General features: G+C 43.3%; 1 protein-coding gene across 1 annotated transcript in view; it reads left to right on the plus strand.

The window, feature by feature from the left end:
• The first annotated feature begins 11,761 nt into the window (after positions 1-11,761).
• ABCF3 (ATP binding cassette subfamily F member 3) overlaps positions 11,762-24,046 on the plus strand; it is a 38,197-nt gene continuing 25,912 nt past the window's right edge. The window contains exons 1-6 of the mRNA XM_034441981.2: positions 11,762-12,637; positions 16,436-16,583; positions 17,870-17,949; positions 18,703-18,755; positions 20,466-20,563; positions 21,871-21,993. Of these exons, the coding sequence (XP_034297872.2) occupies positions 12,295-12,637; positions 16,436-16,583; positions 17,870-17,949; positions 18,703-18,755; positions 20,466-20,563; positions 21,871-21,993 (845 nt within the window). The 5' untranslated portion in view covers positions 11,762-12,294. The remainder of the gene's footprint in view (positions 12,638-16,435; positions 16,584-17,869; positions 17,950-18,702; positions 18,756-20,465; positions 20,564-21,870; positions 21,994-24,046) is intronic.

A 24,046-nucleotide genomic window follows, 5' to 3' on the forward strand; every position in this document is an offset into this window, starting at 1 on the left:
ACCCCCTGCTTAGGCAGGAAACCCTACACCACTTCAGACAAATGCTTGTCCAATCTCTTCTTAAAAACTTCCAGTGTTGGAGCATTCACAACTTCTGAAGGCAAGTTGTTCCACTGATTAATTGTTCTCACTGTCAGGAAGTTTCTCCTTAGTTCTAAATTGCTTCTCTCCTGGATTAGTTTCCACCCGTTGCTTCTTGTCCTACCCTCAGGTGCTTTGGAGAATAGCTTGACTCCCTCTTCTTTGTGGCAGCCCCTCAAATATTGGAACACTGCTATCATGCCACTCATAGTCCTTTCTATTAAACTAGATATACATAACTAGACAAATAAATAAGCAAGCAAGCTTCATAATCGAAAAACAAAATACACAAGTGGAAAAAATACCTGAATTAGAAGATCAGGAGTAAGTCTAAAGCCAGTCCGCCAGCTGATTCCAATTAAAGGAAGCGGTAAAGGTCCCGGTGGGCATTTTCTAAGTAACCAGAGTTGTTTTAGAAAGTACACAACTGAAAGACTCAGCAGCAGAAGCAGAACCATTGAAAATATCCAGAGTTGCTCCATTATTTCCACTTTTCCTTCTTCTCTTTCAATGTCTCCACGACAACAGGGTGGATCAAATCTGTTCTCTCCGATACCTTCCACCGAGAAATGACTAGCATTATTAGGGTTTGTTTGTTTTTTTAAAGAGTGCTTCATATAGCCCACTCAGGAAATGTTTGGAACATAAAAGCTTGTACCGTATATAATTTGTGTAGGAATGTGTTCCTCCTTATCACACTCGAAATGACATGGTTAGGAGGATGGATAAATCAGATAAGTCTCTTGAAAGGAGCTGAAAACAAAGGACATAGGATAGAACAGCCCTATGATCAACTGGGCAGGGATGCAACATGGGTTCATACCGAATAGATCAAGTTCTGTTTTCACTGAGCCCAGAAACCAGGAAGGAAGGGAACACTTTCCCAAGAAGCAGACAACAAGACAAAAAGGATAACCGGATCCCCATTGATCATGGCAACATGACCAGCACCTGCCTATCAGAGCCCGGGTGGCGCAGTGGTTAGAATGCAGTACTGCAGGCTAACTCTGCCGACTGCCAGCATTTCGATTCTGACCGGCTCAAGGTTGACTCAGCCTTCCATCCTTTCGAGGTCAGCAAAATTGTCAGGGGTAATATGCTAACATTTGTAAATTGCTTAGAGGGGGCTGTAAAGCACTATGAAACGGTATATAAGTCTAAGTCAGGGGTGAAATGCTCCCGGTTCGGACCGGATCGCCTGATCCGGTAGCAATGGAGGCGGGTGGTTCGGAGAACCAGTAGCAAAAATCCCTGCCCCACCCCTCCCCCATTGCCCAGCTGAGCCACACAATCATCAGAGGCTTTTTTTTAATTTTTAAAAGCATTTTTTCTACAACCTCTGGCCAAAAAAAATGCTTTTAAAAGTAAAAAAAAAAAAAGCCTCTGATGATCGCGCGGCTCAGCTGGGATCATCAGAGGCTTTTAAAAGCATTTTTTCTACAACCTCTTCCACCGAAGAGGTTATAGAAAAAATGTTTTTAAAAGGAAAAAAAGCCTCTGCCGATCAGGCAAGTCGGCTAGGATCGTCAGAAGCTTTTAAAAAAAAAGAAAGCCTCTGCCAATCAGGCAAGTCGGCTGGGATCGTCAGAGGCTTTTAAAAGCATTTTTTCTACAACCTCTTCCACCGAAGAGGTTATAGAAAAAATGTTTTTAAAAGGAAAAAAAGCCTCTGCCGATCAGGCAAGTCGGCTGGGATCGTCAGAGGCTTTTAAAAGCATTTTTTTTACAACCTCTACAGCCGACTCAGTCATATTCCTCCCACCACCAAGCCACACCCACAGAATCGGTAGTAACAAAATTTACATTTCACCACTGGTCTAAGTGCTTTTGGTATTACTAGCAGGAGCCATTTGTTGGGGAGGGAGCTCCTATTTCAACACAGGATGAGCCAAACTCAAACTCTTTCAGTCACAGCAAGCCACAGCATCATTAACTTCCCAACATCTGGGAGAAGAAAAATTGGAAGATCCAGTCACTTAGATGAGTTCTACAAGGGGACGTAATTTAGTGAACGGACTCTTTTCTTTTTTTTTTTTTCACATCCAGGCAAAAATCTCCAGGCATGATAAGAGTTCCTTTCATGTGACTGTAGTTTGGAATGGTGTCTCAAAACATAGTGGCATTCAACTACTACTACTGCAAATTATTATTATTATTATTATTATTATTATTATTATTATTATTATTAACACGTAGTCCTCAATTTATGACCACAATTGAGTCCAAATTTCCATTGCTAAGCAAGACAGTTGTTAAGTTTTGCTCCATGTTACGACCTTTCTTGCCGCTGTTGCTAAGTGAGTCACTGCAGTGAATAACACGGTTGTTAAGTGAATCTGCTTTCCCACATTGACTTTGCTTGTCAGAAGGTGGCAAAAGGGCATCACATGCAGTGGTGGGTTCCCCCCGGTTCGGTCCGGTTCGGCCGAGCCGGTAGCGGTGATGATATGACATCACCGAACCGGTTCTCCCCCCCCCCGCCCTCCCCCCCCACCCACGTTATTCTTACCTTTTATTTGGTCCCACCCCCAATCTATTGCTGCCTCCTGAGTCCCAGACTAGAGGGAAAAAAACTGTTTAAACTCTTGCCGCGGGGCTTCAAAGGGCCGCCCTACAGCTGATCAGTGTTAAAAGCAAACAAATGAGTCGGGTCATAAGTGCGAGGACTGGTCGTAAGTGCGAGGACCTTCCAGAAATGACTCTGACCAGCTAGCCACGCCCACCTAGTCACATGGCCTCCAAGCCACGCCCACAAAATAAGCCACGCCCACAGAACCGGTAGTAAAAAAATTTAGAACCTACCCCTGATCACATGATCCCAGGACACTACAGAGATATTTTACGAGAAGAGTCCTCCATTCCTCTAAACCGCAATAAAATACCTTATGCCACCAGACTCCAAATTTTGGGCTTAGACAACTTAGAACTACGCTGATGTCAGTCTGACCTAAGCATAGTACATAAAATTATCTGCCACAATGTCCTTCCTGTCAATGACTACTTCAGCTTCAACTACAACAATACACGAGCAAATAACAGAGACAAACTCAAGGTCAACCACTCCAAACTTGATTGCAGAAAATAGGACTTCAGTAACAAACTGGTCAATGCCTGGAATGCACTACCTGACTCTGTAGTTTCTTCCCCAAACCCCCAAAACTTTAACCTCCACTGTCTACTGTTGACCTCACCCCATTCCTAAGAGGTCTGTAAGGGGCGTGCATAAGTGCACCAGCCTGCCTACCGTCCCTGTCCTAATGTCCCTTTTTATTCTTACTCTTTTCATGTATTCAAATTATGTTTATACTTTTATCTGTTATTTATTTATTTATTTATTTATTTATTTATTTATTATTCAGATTTCTATGCTGCCCAACTCTCCGAGGACTCTGGGCGGCTTACAACAAAGACAGTATAAACAATATACAATAAGAGATGTTAAAAAAAACCCATACGCACCGCTCATGGCCAGTTATCTTATATATCCTTGACAAATAAACTTACGATTATGCTGATTATGAACTATCATAAATACATGCCAGTTGCCAAGCATCCACATTTTGACCAGGGGGGATGCTGCAATGATTTTAAGTGTAAAAAATAGTCATAAGTCACTTTTTTTCAGTGCCGTTATAACTTTGAACAGTCACTAAATGAATGGTCGTAAGTCATTGACTACTGGTACTCAACTCATAGCTGCCAGTTCTTTAGTGTTGCCTTTCAAACAATCAATCAGAATAGAGGTGGAAGGGACCTTTGAGATCTTCCAGTCCAGTCCCCTGTTCAAGCAGAAGACCCTATACCAGGGGTGTCAAACTCACATCATCAGAGCGCTGTCACGTGATGTATTGCAATTTTTTTCCCCTTCGCTAAACCGGGCATGGGCATGGCAGTGCATGACGCATCCAGCCCGCGGGCCGCAAGTTTCACACCCCTGTCCTACACCATTTCTGTTCTGCCCCAGCTACGGACCCCAAAGAACGCAGCACACACAAAGTCTGTACAAATCTTAGTTTATTAAATTAAATCAGTCTTTTTCAAACAAAGGCTATTAATTAATTTTCTTCACAGTCTACAAGAATCCAAAGAATAAATAATCGTAATCTTACTATGGTTGGCAGAAAGCCCAGAAGCAATTTGCAGAGAACTAAGATCAGGACGCGAAGGAGAGTGAATGAAGTTGTTCCCTGCAAATTGCCTCAGTTGTCGTCCTTCCTTAAATAGGCTAAGGGAGTGGCCAATTAGCCCCAAGCCTTACTCTCGAGGAGACCTCCTCCTGAGGAGCCACTCGGCAGCTCTGCGCGCACGTGCATCGAGAAGAGGCTCCTCCTCTTCTTCCTCTTCACTTATGGGAGCTGCTGGGGGTTCTGAAGGCCCTGGCTGAATCCCCGCCTCTGGCACCACATCTTCTCCAGCCTCCTCATTGTCCGACTCGAGTGCCAGCTGCACAGGCTGCTGGCGCAGCACCACACCAGCCTCCTCGCTGTCGGAATCAGCTACTAGCTGCACAGGCCGCTGACGGGCCACAACAATTTCAGACAAGTGACTGTCCAACCTCTTCTTTAAAATCTTTATATTAGTTTGTATTAGTTTCAATCAGAATAGACCTGGAAGGGACCTTGGAGGTCTTACAGTCCAGCCCCTGCTCAAGCAGGAGACCCAGACAAGTGACTGTCCAGCCTCTTCTTAAAAACCTTTGGTGATGAAGCACCCACAACTTCTGAAGGCAACTTCTGTTCCACTGGTTAATTGTTGTCACTGTCAGGAAGTTTTTCCTTAATTCCAGGTTGCTTCTCTCCTTGATTAGTTTCCATCCATTGCTTCTTGTCTTGTCTTCTGGTGCTTTGGAAAATGAGTTGACCCCCTCCTCTGAAGAAGCTTTTTAGCTATACAATTTGAGCTGAACACCCTTTGAATGGTGTGGGAGTAGGAATGGATTTCCAGACAGAAAATAATTGCAGACAACAGAAACCAGGAGCACCACTCAGGTGACCCTGAGGACACAGATAAACCTCCAAGTGGTTCAAGGATCCTCAAAGGATGCAAATGACCAGCTGTCTCCAAGGAATATAAATCCTTCCATTCCCCATTATCCTATCAGAGCTGAAGAAGCTTCTTGGATGAGAAGCGAAACATCTTCAAAGAAAAAAACAAAACAAGAAAGTCCAGTGGCCTCTTGGAAAAAAAGCACCTTTGGGACAACCATGGATGATTGAGAATCTCTACAGATATTCATATTTTGTCATTTTCTCCAAATCTTCCTCTTCTATTCTGCTGTCTCCAGATATTGCAATATCCATTATCCAGACTCTTTTTTTTTTTTTTTTTTTTTTTGTCTTTCTTACCGACAATTGTCTGGGGTGTCATGTGACAGATGCTTGTCTTTTTTATATATATACTGCTCAAAAAAATAAAGGGAACACAAGCAGAAGACATCCAAAATCTGAATGAATGAAATAGCCTTATTAAATACTTTGTTCTTTACATACAGTAGTTTACACGCTGCTCAAACAACTAAAGGGAACACAAAAGTACTGTATGTAACGAACAAAATATTTAATAAGGCTATTTCATTCATTCAGATCTCAGATGTCTTCTGCTTGTGTTCCCTTTATTTTTTTGAGCAGTGTATATATAATGTTTTTATTGTAGTTTTTTCCTTTTCCAACATTCCAATACATAATCAAATAGGCAATGTTACTTTTCTCACACAAAGCCGGTTAAATTGATTATTCCTATACATTCTATAATTCATGGATATATATATGTATCTTAAGCTTTATACTAGTCTTTATCCGTTTTTTAATCGGTTATCAATGCTTGTCTATTATTATGGTTGGTTCTATATTCACCCAGATGTTTCAATCGGATTTATCCCTGATCTCCGTGCTTTCCGCCGTGCCCTCAAAACCCTGATGTTCCAACAGGCGGGGCTAAACATATGAACATGTGAATGTTTTTAAAATGTTATCTAATTTTAGGTTCTATTTAATTGGGTCAAACTATGTCATAATAATAATTTTAATTAGCAATTTTATGATGTTTGTGTATCTATATTTTTCTTGACTGTACACCGCCTTGAGTCCTACAGGAGAAAGGCGGTATAGAAATATAATAAATAAATCGGATTTGGCATTTGTAGCCCACTATCTGGTCCTTTCCAAGGGCCGGAGATAGGCAAATGTTGTTGACTGACAGCATTAAAGATTTCCTTGTAAGGTGTAAACTATTCCAAGTAAACTATTCCATTTGCATTTGGCAAATGACTGAGAGTGATCTAATCCATGCCGATAGTATTCAAATGGTGCTCCAGTTCTTGTTGTGAAAGCAATTAATCAATGGAATAGCTTGCTTCCCAGAGTTGTGGGTAGTTTTTAAGAAAAGATTAGACAACTATTTGATGGATGGAATAAAGATGCCCTGTCTTGGGCAGGGAGTTGGACTAGAAGACTTCCATGGTCCTGTCCATCCCTGTGAGTCTATGGGTTTCCCCCAAAGCCAGACTTGGGCTTCACATAATTCAATAATAATAATAACTGGTTCGCCTAGCGCAGAACCGAAATTGGGAGCGTGTGGACCTTCTGCGCTTGCGCGCGGCTTCAAACACACAGCAATTTCATGCGTGCGGCTTCCAGCACACTTTCTCGAGCAGCCAAGGTGAGTAGAGCAGGCAAGGCGTGGAAATCAGCTGGGCTGTGTAGGTGGGACGAGAGAGCCACAGAGTGAGATATGTAGGACGGGATAGCACCAGGGAGGATGGGCAGGATCAGCCGATGGTTGGAACTACCGGTACGGGCAAACCGGTCCAAACCAGCAGCAACCCACCTCTGCCCAAAGCCCCTATTACTATCGGTATTACCTCTGCTTTCTTTGGCCAGAGTCTATTTGCAAGTCTTTTGTATATTGTAAATTTCTCCAGCCTTTTCACTTCTCTTGTGCTGTCTCCAGGTACTGCAATGCCCATTTTTTTTCCCTTTCTAGCTGCATACACATGCATGCCTACAGAGACACACACCCCATTTAGAATCAGATTGAGGTTATCCCCTTCACCTACCTCCACACAAAGCTTCTCCTAGACTAGACTCATCAAACATCAATCAGAATAGAGCTGGAAGCAGGGGTGAAATGCTCCTGGTTCGGACTGGCTCGGGCGAGTAGGTAGCGATGGCGGCGGGCAGTTCGGAGAACCGGTAGCAAAAATCCCTGCCCCCGCCCCCCATGCCCAGCTGAGCCGCGTGATCATCAGAGCCTTTTTTTCTTTTAAATGCCTCTGACGATCCAAGCTCTAACGAGCCAAGTTCTGACGATCCAAGTTCTGACGATCCCAGCTGAGTTGCCTGCCGATCAGGCAACTCAGCTTGGATGGTCAGAGCCATTTAAAAGAAAAAAAACTTTTTTTCTTTTAAATGGCTCTGATGATCCAAGCTCTCACAATCCCAGCTGAGTTGCCTGATCGGCAGAGGGTTTTTTAAAAACCCTCTGACGATCAGGCAACTCAGCTGGGATCGTCAGGGCCTTTTGAAAGCATTTTTTTACATGGTTTTACATGTAAAAAATGGTTTTAAAAGTTAAAAAAAATTGGCCACGCCCACCCAGTCACATTACCCACCACCACCACCACCAAGCCATACCCACAGAACTGGTAGTAACGAATTTTAGATTTCACCACTGGCTGGAAGGGATCTTGGAGGTCTTTTAGTCCAACCCACTGCTCATGCAGGAGACCCTATACCAGTGTTGGTGAACCTTTTCAGCACCAAGTGCCAAAACGGGAGCGCGCATGCAGGGGGGGGGCACCAGAAACCAGAAGAACAGCTCCCCACGTGCACATGCGGGAGCACCAGAAACCGGAAGAGTAGTTCTGATGGTGAACCTATGGCACGCGTGCCGGAAGTGGGCATGCCAGCCGTCGCCCATTGCTCTTCTGGGTTCAGCTGGTCTTCATACATGCGGGCGTACTAGAAACCAGAAGAGCAGCTCTCTGGCGTGCTGGACATTTTTCCCACCAGGAGGGAAATCCAGTAATCATTGCACTTGTTTCTTTCTTTCTTTCTTTCTTTCTTTCTTTCTTTCTTTCTTTCTTTCTTTCTTTCTTTCTCTCTCTATCTATCTATCTATCTATCTATCTATCTCAATCTCTCTCTCTGTCTCTTTCTTTCTTTCTTTTTCTTCACCTTTCTTTTCTTCTTTCTTTCTTTCTTTCTTTCTTTCTTTTTCTCTCTCAATCTCTCTCTCTGTCTCTTTCTTTCCTTTTCTTCACCTTTCTTTTCTTCTTTCTTTCTTTCTTTCTATATTTCATATTTCTTAATTGCCCATCTCTTTCAGAGGGGGCTCTAGGCAGTGGCTTTTCTTGGATTTGATCTAGCATGTCACACAAATCTGATCTTTATGAATCACCAGCCCATTCATAGCTTGCTTATTCTTAGGCGCTACTGGGCTAATGAAACAGTAAATGAAATGCACATCCAAAGCCATCTGGTGTTGCCATCTGGTGGCTTAACATAAACATGGCCAAACTTTTTCTTCGGTTTAAAATTAGGCTATTATTTAGAGTTTGCACTATACCTTTCTTTACATCGTTTGCTGAAATAATGTATATTTTTACTGATTTTTTTTTTAATTATCATATACAATAGGTGGCATAGGTCATGGTTACTCAAGGGACTGCTTGCTCAGTCAATTCGATCCTGCAGGGTTGACATAAAGGTAAAGGTAAATGTTCCCCTTGCACACATGTGCTAGTCGTTCCCGACTCTAGGGGGCGATGCTTATCTCCGTTTCAAAGCTGAAGAGCCAGCACTGTCCGAAGATGTCTCCATGGTCATGTGGCCAGCATGACTAAATGCCAAAGGCACACAGAGCGCTGTTCCCTTCCCACCAAAGGTGGTCCCTGTTTTTCTACTTGCATTTTTTACGTGCTTTCAAATTGCTAGGTTGGCAGAAGCTGGGACAAGTAAGGGGAGCTCGCCCCGTTATGCGGCACTAGGGATTCGAACCGCTGATCGATGTCATTTCTCAGGACCCCAAAGCACTGTTTTTTTGTAGCAAAACCTGCCCTTTGGAATGAGCTGTATGTCTGTGTGTCTGCGCTGTTGTTTAGAATGCCAATAATGCCAATTTTTTTTTTTTAATTTGATTTATATGCTGCCCTTCTCCGAAAACTCAGGGCGGCTTACAATGCGTTAAGCAATAGCCTTCATACTTTCGTATATTTATACAAAGTCAGCTTATTGCCCCCACAATCTGGGTCCTCATTTTACCTACCTTAGAAAGGATGGGAGGCTGAGTCAACCTTGAGCCTGGTGAGATTTGAACTTGCAGTAATTGCAGGCAGCTGATGTTAATAACAGTGCTTTAGTCTGCTGCGCTACCACTTTTTTTGCCACCGTCATTCTACACTTACATTCTACATGTACATTCTACACTCTTCATTTACAGTTCTTTGTATTTTGTTATTTTCGCCAGTTCTTTCTTTTCTATTCTGCTGTCTCCAGAGACTGCCACATCCTCTATCCAGGCATTTTGTCTTTTTTATTACCAATGAGTTAAAGTCTGAGGTGGTACATGGCCAGGTGCTTACCTCTTTGAATTGCCAAGTTACAGAGCACTTTAGTTTCCTCATTTTCTATTACTTTTGTCTATTTTGTGGTCCCACCAGTCCTTGCTTGTAGTTATGATGGTTCGTTACACAGTCAGCTTGGATTTCAGTTCAGACCGGATTTGGCACTTTTATCCACCTATTGAGTCCTTCCTAAGGACCTGGGATAGGCAGATGTTGATGTTTTATGGCAGTGTTTCTCAACCTTGGCAACTTTAAGAGCTCACTGTAACAGCATTGCCAAAAAGGCATTAAGAGTTGTTAACCCAATCTTGCATAGCTTCTTCTCCGGTAATATTGAACTGCACACTAAGGCATACAAAACTTTTGCTAGACCAATTCTTGAATACAGCTCATCTGTCTGGAACCCGCACTGCATATCGGACATTAATACAATTGAACAAGTCCAGAGATACTTCACGAGAAGAGCCCTCCACTCCTCTGCTCGCAACAGAATACCTTATGCCACCAAACTTGACATTTTGGGCTTAGACAACTTAGAACTTTGCCGTCTTTGGTCCGACCTAAGCGTAGCACATAAAATTATCTGCTACAATGTCCTACCTCTCAATGACCACTTCAGCTTCAACCACCACAATACACAAGCATACAACAGATACAAACGTACGATAAACCATGCCAAACTTGATTGCAGAAAATATGACTTCAGTAACAGAGTTGTTAATGCCTGGAATGCACTACCTGACTGTGGTTTCTTCCCCAGACCCCAAAAACTTTAACCTTAGATTCCCTACCGTAAACCTCCCCCCATTCCTAAGAGGTCTTTAAGGGGCGTGAATAAGCGCACCAGTGTGCCAATTGTCCCTGTCCTACTATTCCCTTTTATTTGTATCCGTTTCGTATATTCATAATCATGTTTCTACTTATGTCTGTTATCTAATACATGCTTGACGAAATAAATAAATAAATAAATAAATATAAATAAATGAGGACTTTGACTCCCAGAATTCCCCAGCCAGCTAAGGTTGAGAAACACTGTTTTATGGTATTATGGTATTTATGGTGTTCAAACTTGACCCTTGAAGAGTGATGGACTTCAACTCCCAGAATTCCCCAGCCAGCAACTTGCTCATATTTGTAGCACATGGTGGCTGGGGAATTCTGGGAGTTGAAGTCCACCATGTCAGCACTTCAAGCTGCATTTACTCTACTGCTGACATAAGGAGGAGAAGCAGAGGAATCTGGAAAGGGACGTTTGACTTTTCACCTACTTATTTTCTCTGGAGATAATATCCCCTACGAGATGGGATGGGAGGGGGAAAATTCCTTTGAGTTGGAGCAGTAGATGGGGTAGAATGACTTGGAAGATGGCCAATGAGTGCAGGGGAGTGGGGAACGGAAAGGGAGGGTTTTGGGTCTGGAAGTCAGTGTTGGCTTCGATGGAGTCGGGTCCAGAATGTCGTGCTTAATAAATAGGAGTTTTCTTTCAAAGACTTTGTTTGAAATGCAATTTATTTGAGACGACCTCAAAACTTGACACACCACTCTTCAAGGGGCCAAGTTTGGACACCCCTGTATTAGAAGTATCATGGCAGGATTTAAGCTGTTTGGATCAAAGCTGCCTTTTGCAATTAACTGATATTATTATTGGCTATGCAAGGCTTGTCAATTGAACAGCACTCCATTCCTGATGCTTTTTTCATTCTTCTTGCCAAAAGGTTACCCATCGTTTTCTTCCAGGTGAATTTCCCAGTTTAGCCAATAGCCCAGGTTGGCCTAATGGTCTCCTTAACCAAGCGCTACACCAGGTATCAGCAACCTGCGGCTCCAGAGCCACATGCGGCTCTTTGGGCCGTCTCCTGTTGCTTCCTGTCGGGTGATCCCACCACTGGCTAGCCCCGTCCCTCGCCCTCCCCTCCCAATCACTCCTCAACTAGCCTGAGAAGGAAAGAGTGACGGTGGGTGATGGAGAAGTGGCTGGAGCAGAGACAGAGAGATACAGAGAGAGGGGGAGAGAGAGAGACATAGAGAGATACAGAGAGAGTGGGAGAGAGAGAGACATAGAGAGATACAGAGAGGGGGGGAGAGAGAGAGACATAGAGAGATACAGAGAGGGGGAGAGAGAGAGAGATACAGAGAGAGTGGGAGAGAAAGAGACATAGAGAGATACAGAGAGAGGGGGAGAGAGACATAGAGATACAGAGAGAGGGGGAGAGAGAGAGACATAGAGAGATACAGAGAGGGGGAGAGAGAGAGAGAGACATAGAGAGATAGAGAGAGGGGGGGAGAGAGAGACAGAGATACAGAGAGACGGGAGGAGAGAGGCAGAGAGAGGGGGAGAGAGAGACATAGAGAGATACAGAGAGGGGAGGAAGGGAGAGAGGTGGGAGGGAAGGAGAGATGTCAAAAGGGTTTTGTAGTGTTTTTAACAACTGGTTCTATGCCCTAATGACTGGCTGGGTAGGCTGGCTAGGGGATCATGTGACTGGTGGAAGTGAGTTGGCCACGCCCACCCAGGTTTTGTGGCTCCCGGTGTTTTCTTTTCTGTGGTAAACGGGTCCAAATGGCTCTTTTGAGTGTTTAAGGTTGCAGACCCCTGCGCGCTACACCAACATTTGAGCTTATTTGGCTTATGGATATCAACCAGCTCTGGTATGAGAAGAGACCCACACAGAGGCCTTGTTTGCTTTATTAACGTTGATGCCATTTTTGCTCTGAACTCTCTCTCTCAAAAAAAAAAAAAAAAAAAAAACCTAGCAAACAGGGCCTCCTTCCGCCACAGCTTCAAACGGCCTCGGTTTCCCAGAAGCCTCTGCGGCAGGCCTGTTACGGCTCCAGCGGAGGACTATGTTTCCCAAGAACCACCGCGGCGGCCAACGCTGCAGTCGGCTGAGGGAGGAAGGCCCAGCGGCCGGGCTGCCATGGCGGCCTCCTGCGCGGAGATTTTGCGGAGGGAGTTCCCGGAGCTCGACGGAGAGATGTTCGAATACGTGACCGGTGAGTGAAGCTGAGGCGGCGAAGGATTAGGCTTCCTGGGGGTCGGCCTGGGCCTCGGCTTCCCGTCCCCAGGGTGGCTTGTCCCGGCTTCTGGAAAGGGTCGGAGGAAGCTAACGAGGGCGGTGAAGCCTCCTGAGGGAAGCTGAAAGGATCTCGTGGCGGGGGAAGGAGGGTCCGCTCGAGCATCGCACGGTGGACTCGGAGGATCACGAGATTTCTGGATCTCTTCCCCCCCCCCTCTAATGCATTGGTACGTCCCCTTAGAAGCGTTGCCCTTGTGGTCAGCGCGTCCCTGGACTAGTCCATGTCTAGAAAAAAAGGGGGGGCGCCTTTTGCCAGGTGAGGCTTGCTGCCCTGATCAATGAAAGTTTGCGCTTCCCAGTAGGTATAAAAAGGCTGGTTTGGAAGCCCTAAATCGGGCAAAGAGACGAAAAAGCTTTTTTTTCTCTCCAAGCTCTAATCCTGGTTAAAAGCACCACCTCATTGAGTTCAACTGCTAGCAACTTCCTGCCTCCATCCATTCCTGAGATCTCTTAGTGGTCTCCCATTCAAAGACTCTTCAGAAATTCCCATTCCTGGGACGTTTTCCCACCTTTAGGGCTATTAGGTGAAATTCAGGGCTGGAGGGGGAAAGGGTTGGATCTCAGGGCCTAAAACTTCCTTCTTTGGCTTTCCAGGTTATAAAGCAGTATTTCTCAGCCTTAACAACTCTAAGATATATGTGGACTTCAACTCCCAGAATTTCCCCAGCCAGTCATGCTGGATAATTCTGGGAGTTGAAGCCTTCTTATCCTTGCCAACTTTAAGAAACAGTGATATAGAGCGACATTCTCTAGTTTAATAAAAACAGTTCTGGAATTTGGAGTGAATTCAACCCCTTCATCCAGGACAATAATAATAATAACTTGGTTTGATAATAATAATAATAACTTGGTATCAAACTTGGTTTGAGCCTGGTTTAGCTCAACAGACAGAAGCACTGTAATTTAACACCAGCTGTCTGCAATTAAAGTAAGATCGAATCCCGCCAAGGCTCAAGGTTGACTCAGCCTTCCATCCTTTCTAAGGTAGGTGAAATGAGGACCCAGATTGTGGGGGCAATAAGCTGACTTTGTATAAAATATACAAAAGTATGAAGGCTATTGCTTAACGCACTGTAAGCCGCCCTGAGTCTCCGGAGAAGGGCGGCATATAAAATCAAATAAAAAAAAACTTTATTGTCATTGTACGTGTATACACAGTATACTCATACAACGAAATTCACTTAACACCCAAAGACCAGGCCCAACACACATAACAATCCCCAAACACATTCCCACCCACCCCAATTCCCCACCCCCAAACCACCCAAACATCCACACAACAGACCAAATAATACTGTCCAACAGCTCACTGATGGTGGCCCTTTAGTTCATTGTTGAGTGCAATTATAGCTCTGGGATAAAAACTATTCAGAAAACGTGTGGTCCGAGTTTTAATTGGACCCCCGAGAAGAAGCCAATATCAAACCATTTTTTTAAATAGAATTTTATTGGCCAAGTGTGATTGGACACACACGGAATTTGTCTTGGTGCATACGCTCTCAGTGTACATAAAAGAAAAGATATGTTCATCAAGAATCATAAGGTACAACACTTAATGATAGTCAAATAAGCAATCAAATCATACTAGGAAACAGTCAATATGAATTGTAAGGATACAAGCAACAAAGTTACAGTCATACAGTCATTAGTGGAAGGAGATGGGTGATAGGAATGATGAGAAGATTAATAGTAGTGCAGACTACTATTAAATTTACAAATTAAGTAAATTTTACATTTACTTAAAGAAAATACATAGCTGTGTCCAGGAGAAAGGTAAGATCGGGTTTGTTTTATACAGGAGCTTGACTCAAAATGAGTTCATGGATGTCGCTATGAAGTTTTCTTACCAGCAATATAGAAATGGTTTGATTTTGTCTTGTTTTGATATTTTTTTTTTTTAATTTCCTGCCTAGGCTGTAGCTGTCATTTTCCTGCTTGTGTCCCATCCAGATCAGTTGTTAGTTAGACAGATCCTAATGTCTGCAGTTTGCTCATCCCACAACATCTGTATCTTAACCTTTCTCAGTTTCCCTCCTAGCCCTGTCCAAAAGGTCCCACGTTTGGGAAATTCTGTTCAAAAGTGGAAGATCTAGTTCAGATTAGAGGCTGCCTTCCTTTGAACGAGTGTATTGAACAATTTCTGCCATCCACCATTTCAAATATCTTGATTGGAAATTGGTTTAAAATAGATTCGTGTAATTGTTGGAAGTGTGGGTTAGGGAGCAAAAGACATCTTATGGAAAGAGTTAAGTTTATTGCCAACTTTTCCTTTGCCATCAGGTCTCACAACTCTTTGCAACTGCTCTCCAGCCCTCTGAAATATGGAGATAATAGTGCCATATCACGCTATAGGTCATAAATGCGAAATGATTTATATACTCAAAAGCACTGGATAAATGTAAGCAGATATTAGCTGGGTGCTCATAAAGCAAATCCAATATCTTATTCCAGAGTAGATGTTCTCATGTATTTTTAGCCTGTGACCTCTGTAAGAAAAATTTGAGCACCAACATAAAAAGCTCATGTGTTATAAAGGAAGAAATGCTATAAAAAGAGTATATATGTGTTTTTAAATGGCATTGTTCCCATGTTCTTGCTGCATCTATGTTTTCAGCTGATGATCTCAGCTAAGTATTTGGCAGATTTCATATTTCATTTTCGCCATAATTCATTAGGTATTTACGCTGAAGCGAGTCTACATTATTTCAATTAGAATTACTGTTCAGTTGAATTCAGTGTACTAAAAACCTGAGATATTGCTCTTTTCTTTGGTTCTGCTCTTCCAGGCCTGGCATTTAGCAAAGAGAAAACATTTTCCCTTTTCTTCTTGCTTCCCTTCCCAAGTTTAATTTTGATTCATTTCAAGCTATTGTAGGGTAAGCCAAAGTCTGGTGTGACTCCTTTCAGTAAGCTGAAAGATGCGCCATTTTGTATTTCAGTAGAAGACATCACACATGGCTAAACTGTGGCAGAAGCAAGAGATTATGCATAACCAGACTTGTTTAATTCTGGATTAAATAACCGTAGCAATTTATATTTTAGAATCAGTATTATAGTTCAAATCTGCCTGCAGGTAGTTTTTGACTTCAAACAGTTTGATTAGTGACTGTTTGAAGTTCCAAATGGGGCTGGAGAAAGTGACTTAGGACCCTTTTCTCACACTTAATGACCATTGCAGCATTCTCCCGTGGTCACGTGATCAAAATTCAGATGACTGACTCGTATTTATGACTGTTGCAGTGTCTCATGATCCCCTTTTGCGGCCTTCTGACATGCAAAGTCAATGGGGAAGCCAAAATGAGATTCTTTCTCATCTCAAGAGCCGTGGTGGCACAGTGGTTAGAGTGCAGAAGTACAGGCTACTTTTGCTGCCTGCCGGCTGCCTGCAGTTCAGCAGTTCAAATCCCACCAGGCTCAAGGTTGACTCAGCCTTCCATCCTTCCGAGGTGGGTAAAATGAGGACCCAGATTGTTGGGGGCAACATGCTGACTCTGTAAACCGCTTAGAGAGGGCTGTAAAAGCACTGTGAAGCGGTATATAAGTCTTAAATGCTATTGTTAATGCTATTTCCCTCTTCCGACTATCTTGCTAGCTAAGCCTCTAAAACAGCAACCTTGGCAACTTTAAGAAGCCTGGACTTCAACTCCCAGAATTCCTCCTGCTGGAATGCCTGTGGGGGTCTCAGCCTTGCATTAACAATTGATTTCTTTGGCAGGGGTCCTGCACAGTGGCAGCTCAGATTTTGAGACGGTGGACGATCTATTTGAAGCCGTCGGCGAGCTCTTGCAAGACGTATCCCGAGACTCCAAAGATGACGTGGACATCCGTGCCATCTGCCAGCGTATGTTCAACACCCTTCATCTGTAAGTTGCCTCTGATTAAAATGGGGTCATGAGAAACCAAACAGATGTGCTTTCTTCACTTGTGATGATGATTTAATAATACATGAAGCCGAAACTAGAGGTCCAGAATCCACCAAGACCCTTTGGGTAGAACTTGAGAACGCAAGCAACCTTTATATATTATAACAATACAGGTAGTCCTCAACTTACAACTGTTCATTTAGGGACCGTTCAAAGTTATAACGGCACTGAAAAAATGTGACTTATGGACCATTTTTCACACTTATGACCATTGCAGCATCCTCATGGTCACATGATTTACGTTTGGATGCTTGACAACTGACTCACATTTATGACGGTTGCAGTGTCCCAGGGTCATGTGATCTCTTTTTGCTATCTTCAGGCAAGCAAAGTCAATGGAGAAGCCAGATTCACTTAACAGCCGTATTACTAATTCAAGAACTGCAATGATTCACTTAAGAAACGTGGCAAGAAAAGTCTTAAAATGGGGCAAAATTTACCGTATTTTTCGGAATATAAGACGCACTTTCCTCCCCTAAAAGTGGGTGAAAATTTTGGTGCCTCTTATAGACCGAATACGGGACTGTTTTGGGGCTCCCGAAACCTCCACGCGTCACATTTTTACCCTCCCCGGCCCCCAGAATCACTCTGCAGGCCAAAAATGGGCCCGTTTTTGGCAAAAACAGGACATGAGGAGCACTGCAGAGTGCTTCGGGGGCCTGGGGAGGACGAAAACGCGATGCGCAGAGGCCAAAAACTATTTATTTTCTTGTTTTCCTCCTGTAAATCTAGGTGCGTCTTATAGTCCAAAAATATGGTACTTAACAAATTTCTCACTTAGCAACATAAATTTTGGGCTCAATTGTGGTCCTAAATTGAGGACTACCTGTAATATTTAGGCTTATTGGTCGTGTGTCTCCCCCCCCCCCCCAACACTTTACAACACACTCTGGGTGGGTTACAATGTAAGCATCCTTTGCATATTGCACCCAACAATCTGGGTTTTCATTTTATCAACCTCAAAAAGGATGGAAGGCAGAGTCAACCTTGAGCCCCATCAGGGGATCAGACTCCAGGCTGAGGGCAGAGTTTGCCTGCAATACTGCACTTTAATCACTGCACTACCAGGCTTATTTTAATTAAGCATCAGGGAAGCCAGAATACCTATTATGGCGCTGACTACATAAGCATCCCCCAATGTGAGAAAGGTTTACAATGATGGGATGAGGACACGGTGGGAGCAATCTGTTGAGTTTTGTTAAGTAACAGCTCTTGTTTCTGGACAGGGAGAACGAAAACTCTCCGAGCAGCCGGCAGGTTCTCCTGGATGCCCCAATTCAGCTTTCTAAGATCACTGACAATTACGGTGAGTAGTGCAGCGGTCTCTTGCGTTTACTCGGAATGTAAGAACTGTGTAGATTCTAATCTTTTCTATACCTCTATCAACCGGACATCATCAAGAGGCACGTGGTTTCCTTCTCTTGGGATTGTAGGCTTTCAAAAGAATTTTTTAAAAAGTGCTTTCAGAAAACAACCCAAGTTTTTCAAGACTACCAAATAAATCGGGGGGGGGGGATATATACAGGTAGTCCTTGAGTTACGATCATAGTTAAGCCTGGAATTTTGATTGTAAGTTGAGTCGTGTGTGTGACCAGACTTGATTTTAGAACTGCTTTTATGAAGAGCAAGTTCTAGAAACAATAAGAATTATAAATGGTGGGAGAAGCAGGGAAATTTTTGACCCGTTAGTATTTAACGCACTCACACAAACGCACCCACATCCTTGATGTGCTGCCATGTTCCAGCACACCGAAATTAGAAACATCGAGGTTAGACAGAGTTGGAGGACCTGTTAAACATCTGGTGTGATAAATGCACCAGAAAGTTAATGTGGGACATGCCAGTGTTTCCCGCTTGAAGGCATCTGGACTTCAACTCCCAGAAGGGGCTGGGTGAGGAATTCTGGGAGTTGAAGTCCAGACTGTCTTCAAGCGGTCAAGGTTGAGAAATACTGGCATATGCACTTCCTTATAGAATAAGTGAGGAAAAGAATTTCAATTCATGCTGGGATTCTTGAAGTAAGATTTATTTTTATTTATTGTTTTGTTGTTGGTTGCAGATTCTAACTTGGACTTGTTGCCAGGACTGCTGTTGAAGAGAGATCAGACTTCGGTAAGGCTATCATGATGGCAATTTTTGTTACTATTGATCCCTAACAATTGAGTCTGTGTAGATTTCAAAGCTGGATCACTCACATTTTGGAGCACCTCTTAGTTCTACCAACTAATGTTGGCTTCTACTATGGGATGTTAGGATCTGTTGTCCAAAACCATCTGGTGATCCACCCTCTCCTAATATTTGCTTCAGAGCTCCAGTAAACAGCTTATTTTGCTGTTGTTCCCTGGCCCTTTTTTCCACGGATACAGACTTTAGTTATGTGGACATCCTTAATCACAATACAGACGGAGGCTTAAAAAAAAACCCCAAATCAAACTCCTTATAATAAGACCAGACCGAATAGAATAGAATAGAATAGAATAGAATAGAATAGAATAGAATAGAATAGAATAGAATAGAATTTTTTATTGGCCAAGTGTGACTGGACACACAAGGAATTTGTCTTGGTGCATAGGCTCTCAGTGTACATAAAAGAAAAGATACGTTCATCAAGAATCATAAGATACAACACTTAATGATAGTCATAGGGAACAAATAAGCAATCGAATCATACTAGGAAACAATATAAATCGTAAGGATGCAGCAATAAGTTAGTCATAAGTGGGAGGAGATGGGTGGTGGGAATGATGAGAAGATTAATAGTAGTGCAGACTTAGTAAATAGTTTGACAGTGTTGAGGGAATTATTTCTTTAGCAGAGTGATGGTGTTCGGGGAAAAACTGTTCTTGTGTCTAGTTGTTCTGGTGTGCAGTGCTATTTGGCGTCATTTTGAAGGTAGGAATTGAAACAATTTATGTCCAGGATGTGAGGGGTCTGTAAATATTTTCACAGCTGTCTTCGTGAGTCGTGCAGGATACAGGTCCTCCATGGAAGGCAGGTTGGTAGCAAATGCCGGTAGTCCTCGACTTACACAATTGAACCCAAAATTTCTGTTGCTAAGTGAGGGGGGTTTTGCCCATTTTTACGACCTCTCTGGCCACAGTCACTGAGTCAATCACTGCAGTTGTGAAGTTAGTAACACGGTTGTTAAGTGAATCGGGCGTCCCCACTGACTTTGCTTGTCACAGGGTCGCAAAAGGTGATCGCATGACCCTGGGACAATGCAACCGTCATAAACATGAGCTAGTTGCCAAACTTCTGAAGTTCGATCGTGTGACCACAGGGGATGCTACAACGGTTGTAAGTGTGAAAAATGGTCATATGTCAGGTTTTTTCAGTGCTGTTGTAACTTTGAACAATCCCTAAATGAAAGGTTGTTAAGTCAAGGATTACCCAAATGTCTATGGAGATTCTCAGTCATCCAGGTCGTGGTTGTCCCAAAAGGACAGATCTGAAGACAATTAGGATAGGATAGGATAGGATAGGATAGGATAGGATAGGATAGGATAGGATAGGATAGGATAGGATAGGATAGGATAGGATGAATAGAATAGAATAGAATAGAGAATGAGAATGAGAACAGAATTACAGAGTTGGAAGGTACCTTGGAGGTCTTCTAGTCCAACCCCCTGCTTAGAAAAGAAACTTCTTGGATGAGAAGAGAAATGTCTTCAAAGAAAAACCAGAAAGTCTTGAAAAAGCACCTTTGGATCAAGGATTACCCATAGGTCCTTATCCTCTTCTTTTAATTTCCTCTCACATCTTCTCTCTGGCTACTGGTGGCTCTCTCTGATCATTCTTTGCTGTCCATCTCTTGCGTTGCAGATTGTGAATGCCAGAAAGCTGGAGAAAGCCGAGGCCCGCCTTAAAGCAAAGCAATGCAAGAAGCAGGAGCGAGATTCCGTCAAATCTGGGAGCCCGTTGTGAGTGAAGGGTGATGGTCTTGGAGTGGGGCACCTGCTTCTCAACAGTGGGAGGGTCTTGCCAAGGGCTAATTTTACCAGAGTCAATTTCTTAATGCATCAGTCTTTCCACTGCTTATGGGAAAGGAAGTAGAAGAGATCAGGGTGTGTCTGACATAAAGGAGAATAGAATGGGGTTGAATAGAAGTAGACCCTCTCCTCGTTTAGCTACCATTTTCCATCCAAATATAATTGAACAGGACTTTGGATTCCAGCTAAATTCAAAGCCCTGGGATAATAGCCAGATTTTGAAAGAATTCCTGGATTTCGTCAGACCATAAACCATATGAATCTCTGGGTGGGGACATTGTTCCAGAGGGCAGCAGAGATGTGTTTCAGCAGGTTCTGACCAGTTCTGGAGAACCGGTAGCGGAAATTTTGAGTAGTTCAGAGAACCGATAAATACCACTTCTGCCTGCTCCCCCCCTCCCCCCCCATCTATTCTCTGCCTCCCGAGTCCCAGTTGATCGGGAGGAAATGGGGATTTTGCAGTAACCTTCCCCTGGAGTGGGGAAGGAATGGAGATTTTACAGTATCCTTCCCCTGTCACACCCACCAAGCCACACCCACAGAACTGGTAGTAAAAAAAAAATTAATCCCACCACTGGTCTTCAGGGTTCAGCTGTCATAGCTTTCAGATACTGGAATAAGATGATGATGATGATGATGATATCCCTTGAGTGATTGAGGGTCAAGGTGTATAATCAGGTATCGTCAGCATACCAATGATGGGGGCATAATGGCTCAGCTGCTAAAGACATTGAGCTTGTCAGCTAGAAAGCTGGCACCCCAGGTTCGAGACCCAAGCGCCGTATAACGGGGTGAGCTCCCGTTCCTTGCCTCAGCTCCTGCTCACCTAGCAGTTCAAAAGCGTGCAAATGCAAGTAGATAAATAGGTACCACTTTGATAGAAAGATAACAGCATTCCATGTGCCTCGGTGTATAGTCATGCTGGCCACATGACCACGGAATTGTCTTCGGACAACACTGGCTCCATTGGATAAGAAATGGAGATGAGCACTGCCACCCGCCACCCTCCCCCAGAGTTGGACTCAACAGAAGAAGGGAAACCTTTACCTTTACCTAGTATACTCATATCTGACTGCAAGCCAAGAGATGACCTCAGCCAGGGATTTCATGCACACGTTAAACAGAAGGGGAGAGAACTGCATTGTTGCATGTGGGAAACTGACCCTTCCAACAAAAGGAAAAGAACATGTACTCTCCCTGGTCCTAATGGTTGTTTGTGATCTTGTTCTGGATGGCAGGGTTCTTGAAGAAGCATCTGCCAGCCAAGCAGCCAGTAAGAAAGAGAACCGTCTCGAAATGTCAGGCAAGAACAAGTCCTATGACGTACGCATCGAAAACTTCGACGTGTCCTTCGGCGAGCGGTGAGTCTCCACATTAAGGGTCACCCATCTTTGCAGCATCTTTGATTTGGCCATTTAGACACCTTTGGCATAGCGCTGTAAGCTAACTCGCGGTTACGCCTAGCGTGGTATCCAGCCCAAGCTTCATTGCAGAGCAGGGTGGATTTGATTTAAATCATGATTTAAATCACTAGTAAAAAGGCTTGATTTAAATCAACTCGATTTAAATCATAATTTTTAAAGAGCAGCTGACATCTCTTTTCTGGCAGCGGCTCCTCCTCTGACCCACTGTTGACTCACCAACAGTCCCAATATTGCAGAATATACAGCCTCATGCTACATAACTAAGGTCCATTTCATACTGATTAAATTAAATTATTAATGTATCTTAAATAGAAAACTATCTTTAGATAGTTTTTTACTCCCAAAGCATTTTATTAAAATAAATTTGATAAAAATCAAAAAAATCCGGTTTAAATAAAAAAAAATCCGATTTAAATCAAAAAAATCTGTTTTTTTTTTAATTTTTTTTTAAAAATCATTGATTTTTATCCACCCTGTTGCAGAGGAAAGATGTTAGTTTTTCTGATGAAGGAGCTGAGCATAGAATAGCATTAAAGCTGGACTTCCAAAAAAAATACTTATTTATTTAAAATTATGATGCGCGTTTACATGTTGGGATGTAACAGAATGTGTAGATGACCTTGGGGGTTGAGGGGAAGAGATGCTGCCTAGGAAATGAATTAACAAGAAAGGCAGTAGCTGCCAGTGGCTTCCTGGTCAGAGATTGAAATTTAGGAAGGATCCCCCATTAATGGATCAGGTGGTTAAAAATACATGTAGTCCTCGACTTAAAGTTCATTTGGTGACCGAAGTTACAACGGCACTGAACAAAGTGTTTTATGACCGTTTTTCACACTTAACGGCCATTGCAGCATCCCCGTGGTCACGTAATCAAAATGCAGGCGCTCATATTTATGACGGTGGCAGTGTTCCGGAGTCATGAACTCTCCTTTGGCTACCTTTTGAAAAGCCATGTCAGTGTGGGAAGGCCAGATTCATTTAACAACCGTGTTGCTAATTTAACGACTGCAGGGATTCACTGAACAGCTGTGGTAAGAGATGTCATAAAACGGGGCAAATCTCACTGAACAACTGCCCCGCTTAGCAACAGAAAATGTTGAGCTCAATTGTGAACCTAAGCCAAGGACTACCTGTAGCAGGGATACTTGCGAGATTCTTTTAATGTTGCCCAACAATAAAGTACAATTGGCTCATTAATTTATTGTCATTGCACCTCGTACAACTAAATTAAATGCCATCTTCAGTGTACATTGTAACTATAAAAATAAAAACACAAACACACATCCTTCACATTCTATATAATTGAAATTGAAAACCCGATATTGCATTAATATTGCACTATACCAGGGGTCAGCAACCTGCGGCTCTGGAGCCGCATGTGGCTCTTTCATCCCTCTGCTGCAGCTCCCTGTCACCCAGAATATGCCTCTCAACTGCCAGTGTGCGACACCCGCTGGCACACAATTTATTGAGCTTTTCAACCCCCCGGTAGGCCAACCATGGATAAATCCAAGAAAAGAAAAGTTTCAGAAGAAAACAGAATGTTTAATTCAACTACATATGCTAGTTGTCAGGTTTCGATGTCATCTCAAATAAATTGCACTCCCAAACAATTAATCTTTGCTGAAATATTCCATTTATTGAGTACGACAGATCTGGCCCCGACTTCTTCGTAGCCGATACTAACCCTCTGACCCCCAAACCCTTCCCTTTCCGTTCCCCAATTCTCATCTTCTCATTGGCCATCTTCCAAGTCAGTTTCCCCAGCTTCTGACCTCACCCCACAGGAATGTTCCCCCCTCCCATCCCATCTCCTAGGGGATATTATCTACAGAGAAAATAAGTAGGTGAAAAGTCAAGCCTTGTCTTTTTATGGCAGCATCAGAATGCTGACATCAGTTTTGTGGCCGCTCAAGAAATAGTCAGGCACGGGAAGGGTTTTGTGGCTCCCGGTGTTTTCTTTTCTGTGGGAAACGGGTCCAAATGGCTC

Source organism: Pantherophis guttatus, chromosome 6, assembly GCF_059756535.1.
Source record: "Pantherophis guttatus breed Tessera chromosome 6, ASM5975653v1, whole genome shotgun sequence".
Lineage (NCBI taxonomy): Eukaryota > Metazoa > Chordata > Lepidosauria > Squamata > Colubridae > Pantherophis > Pantherophis guttatus.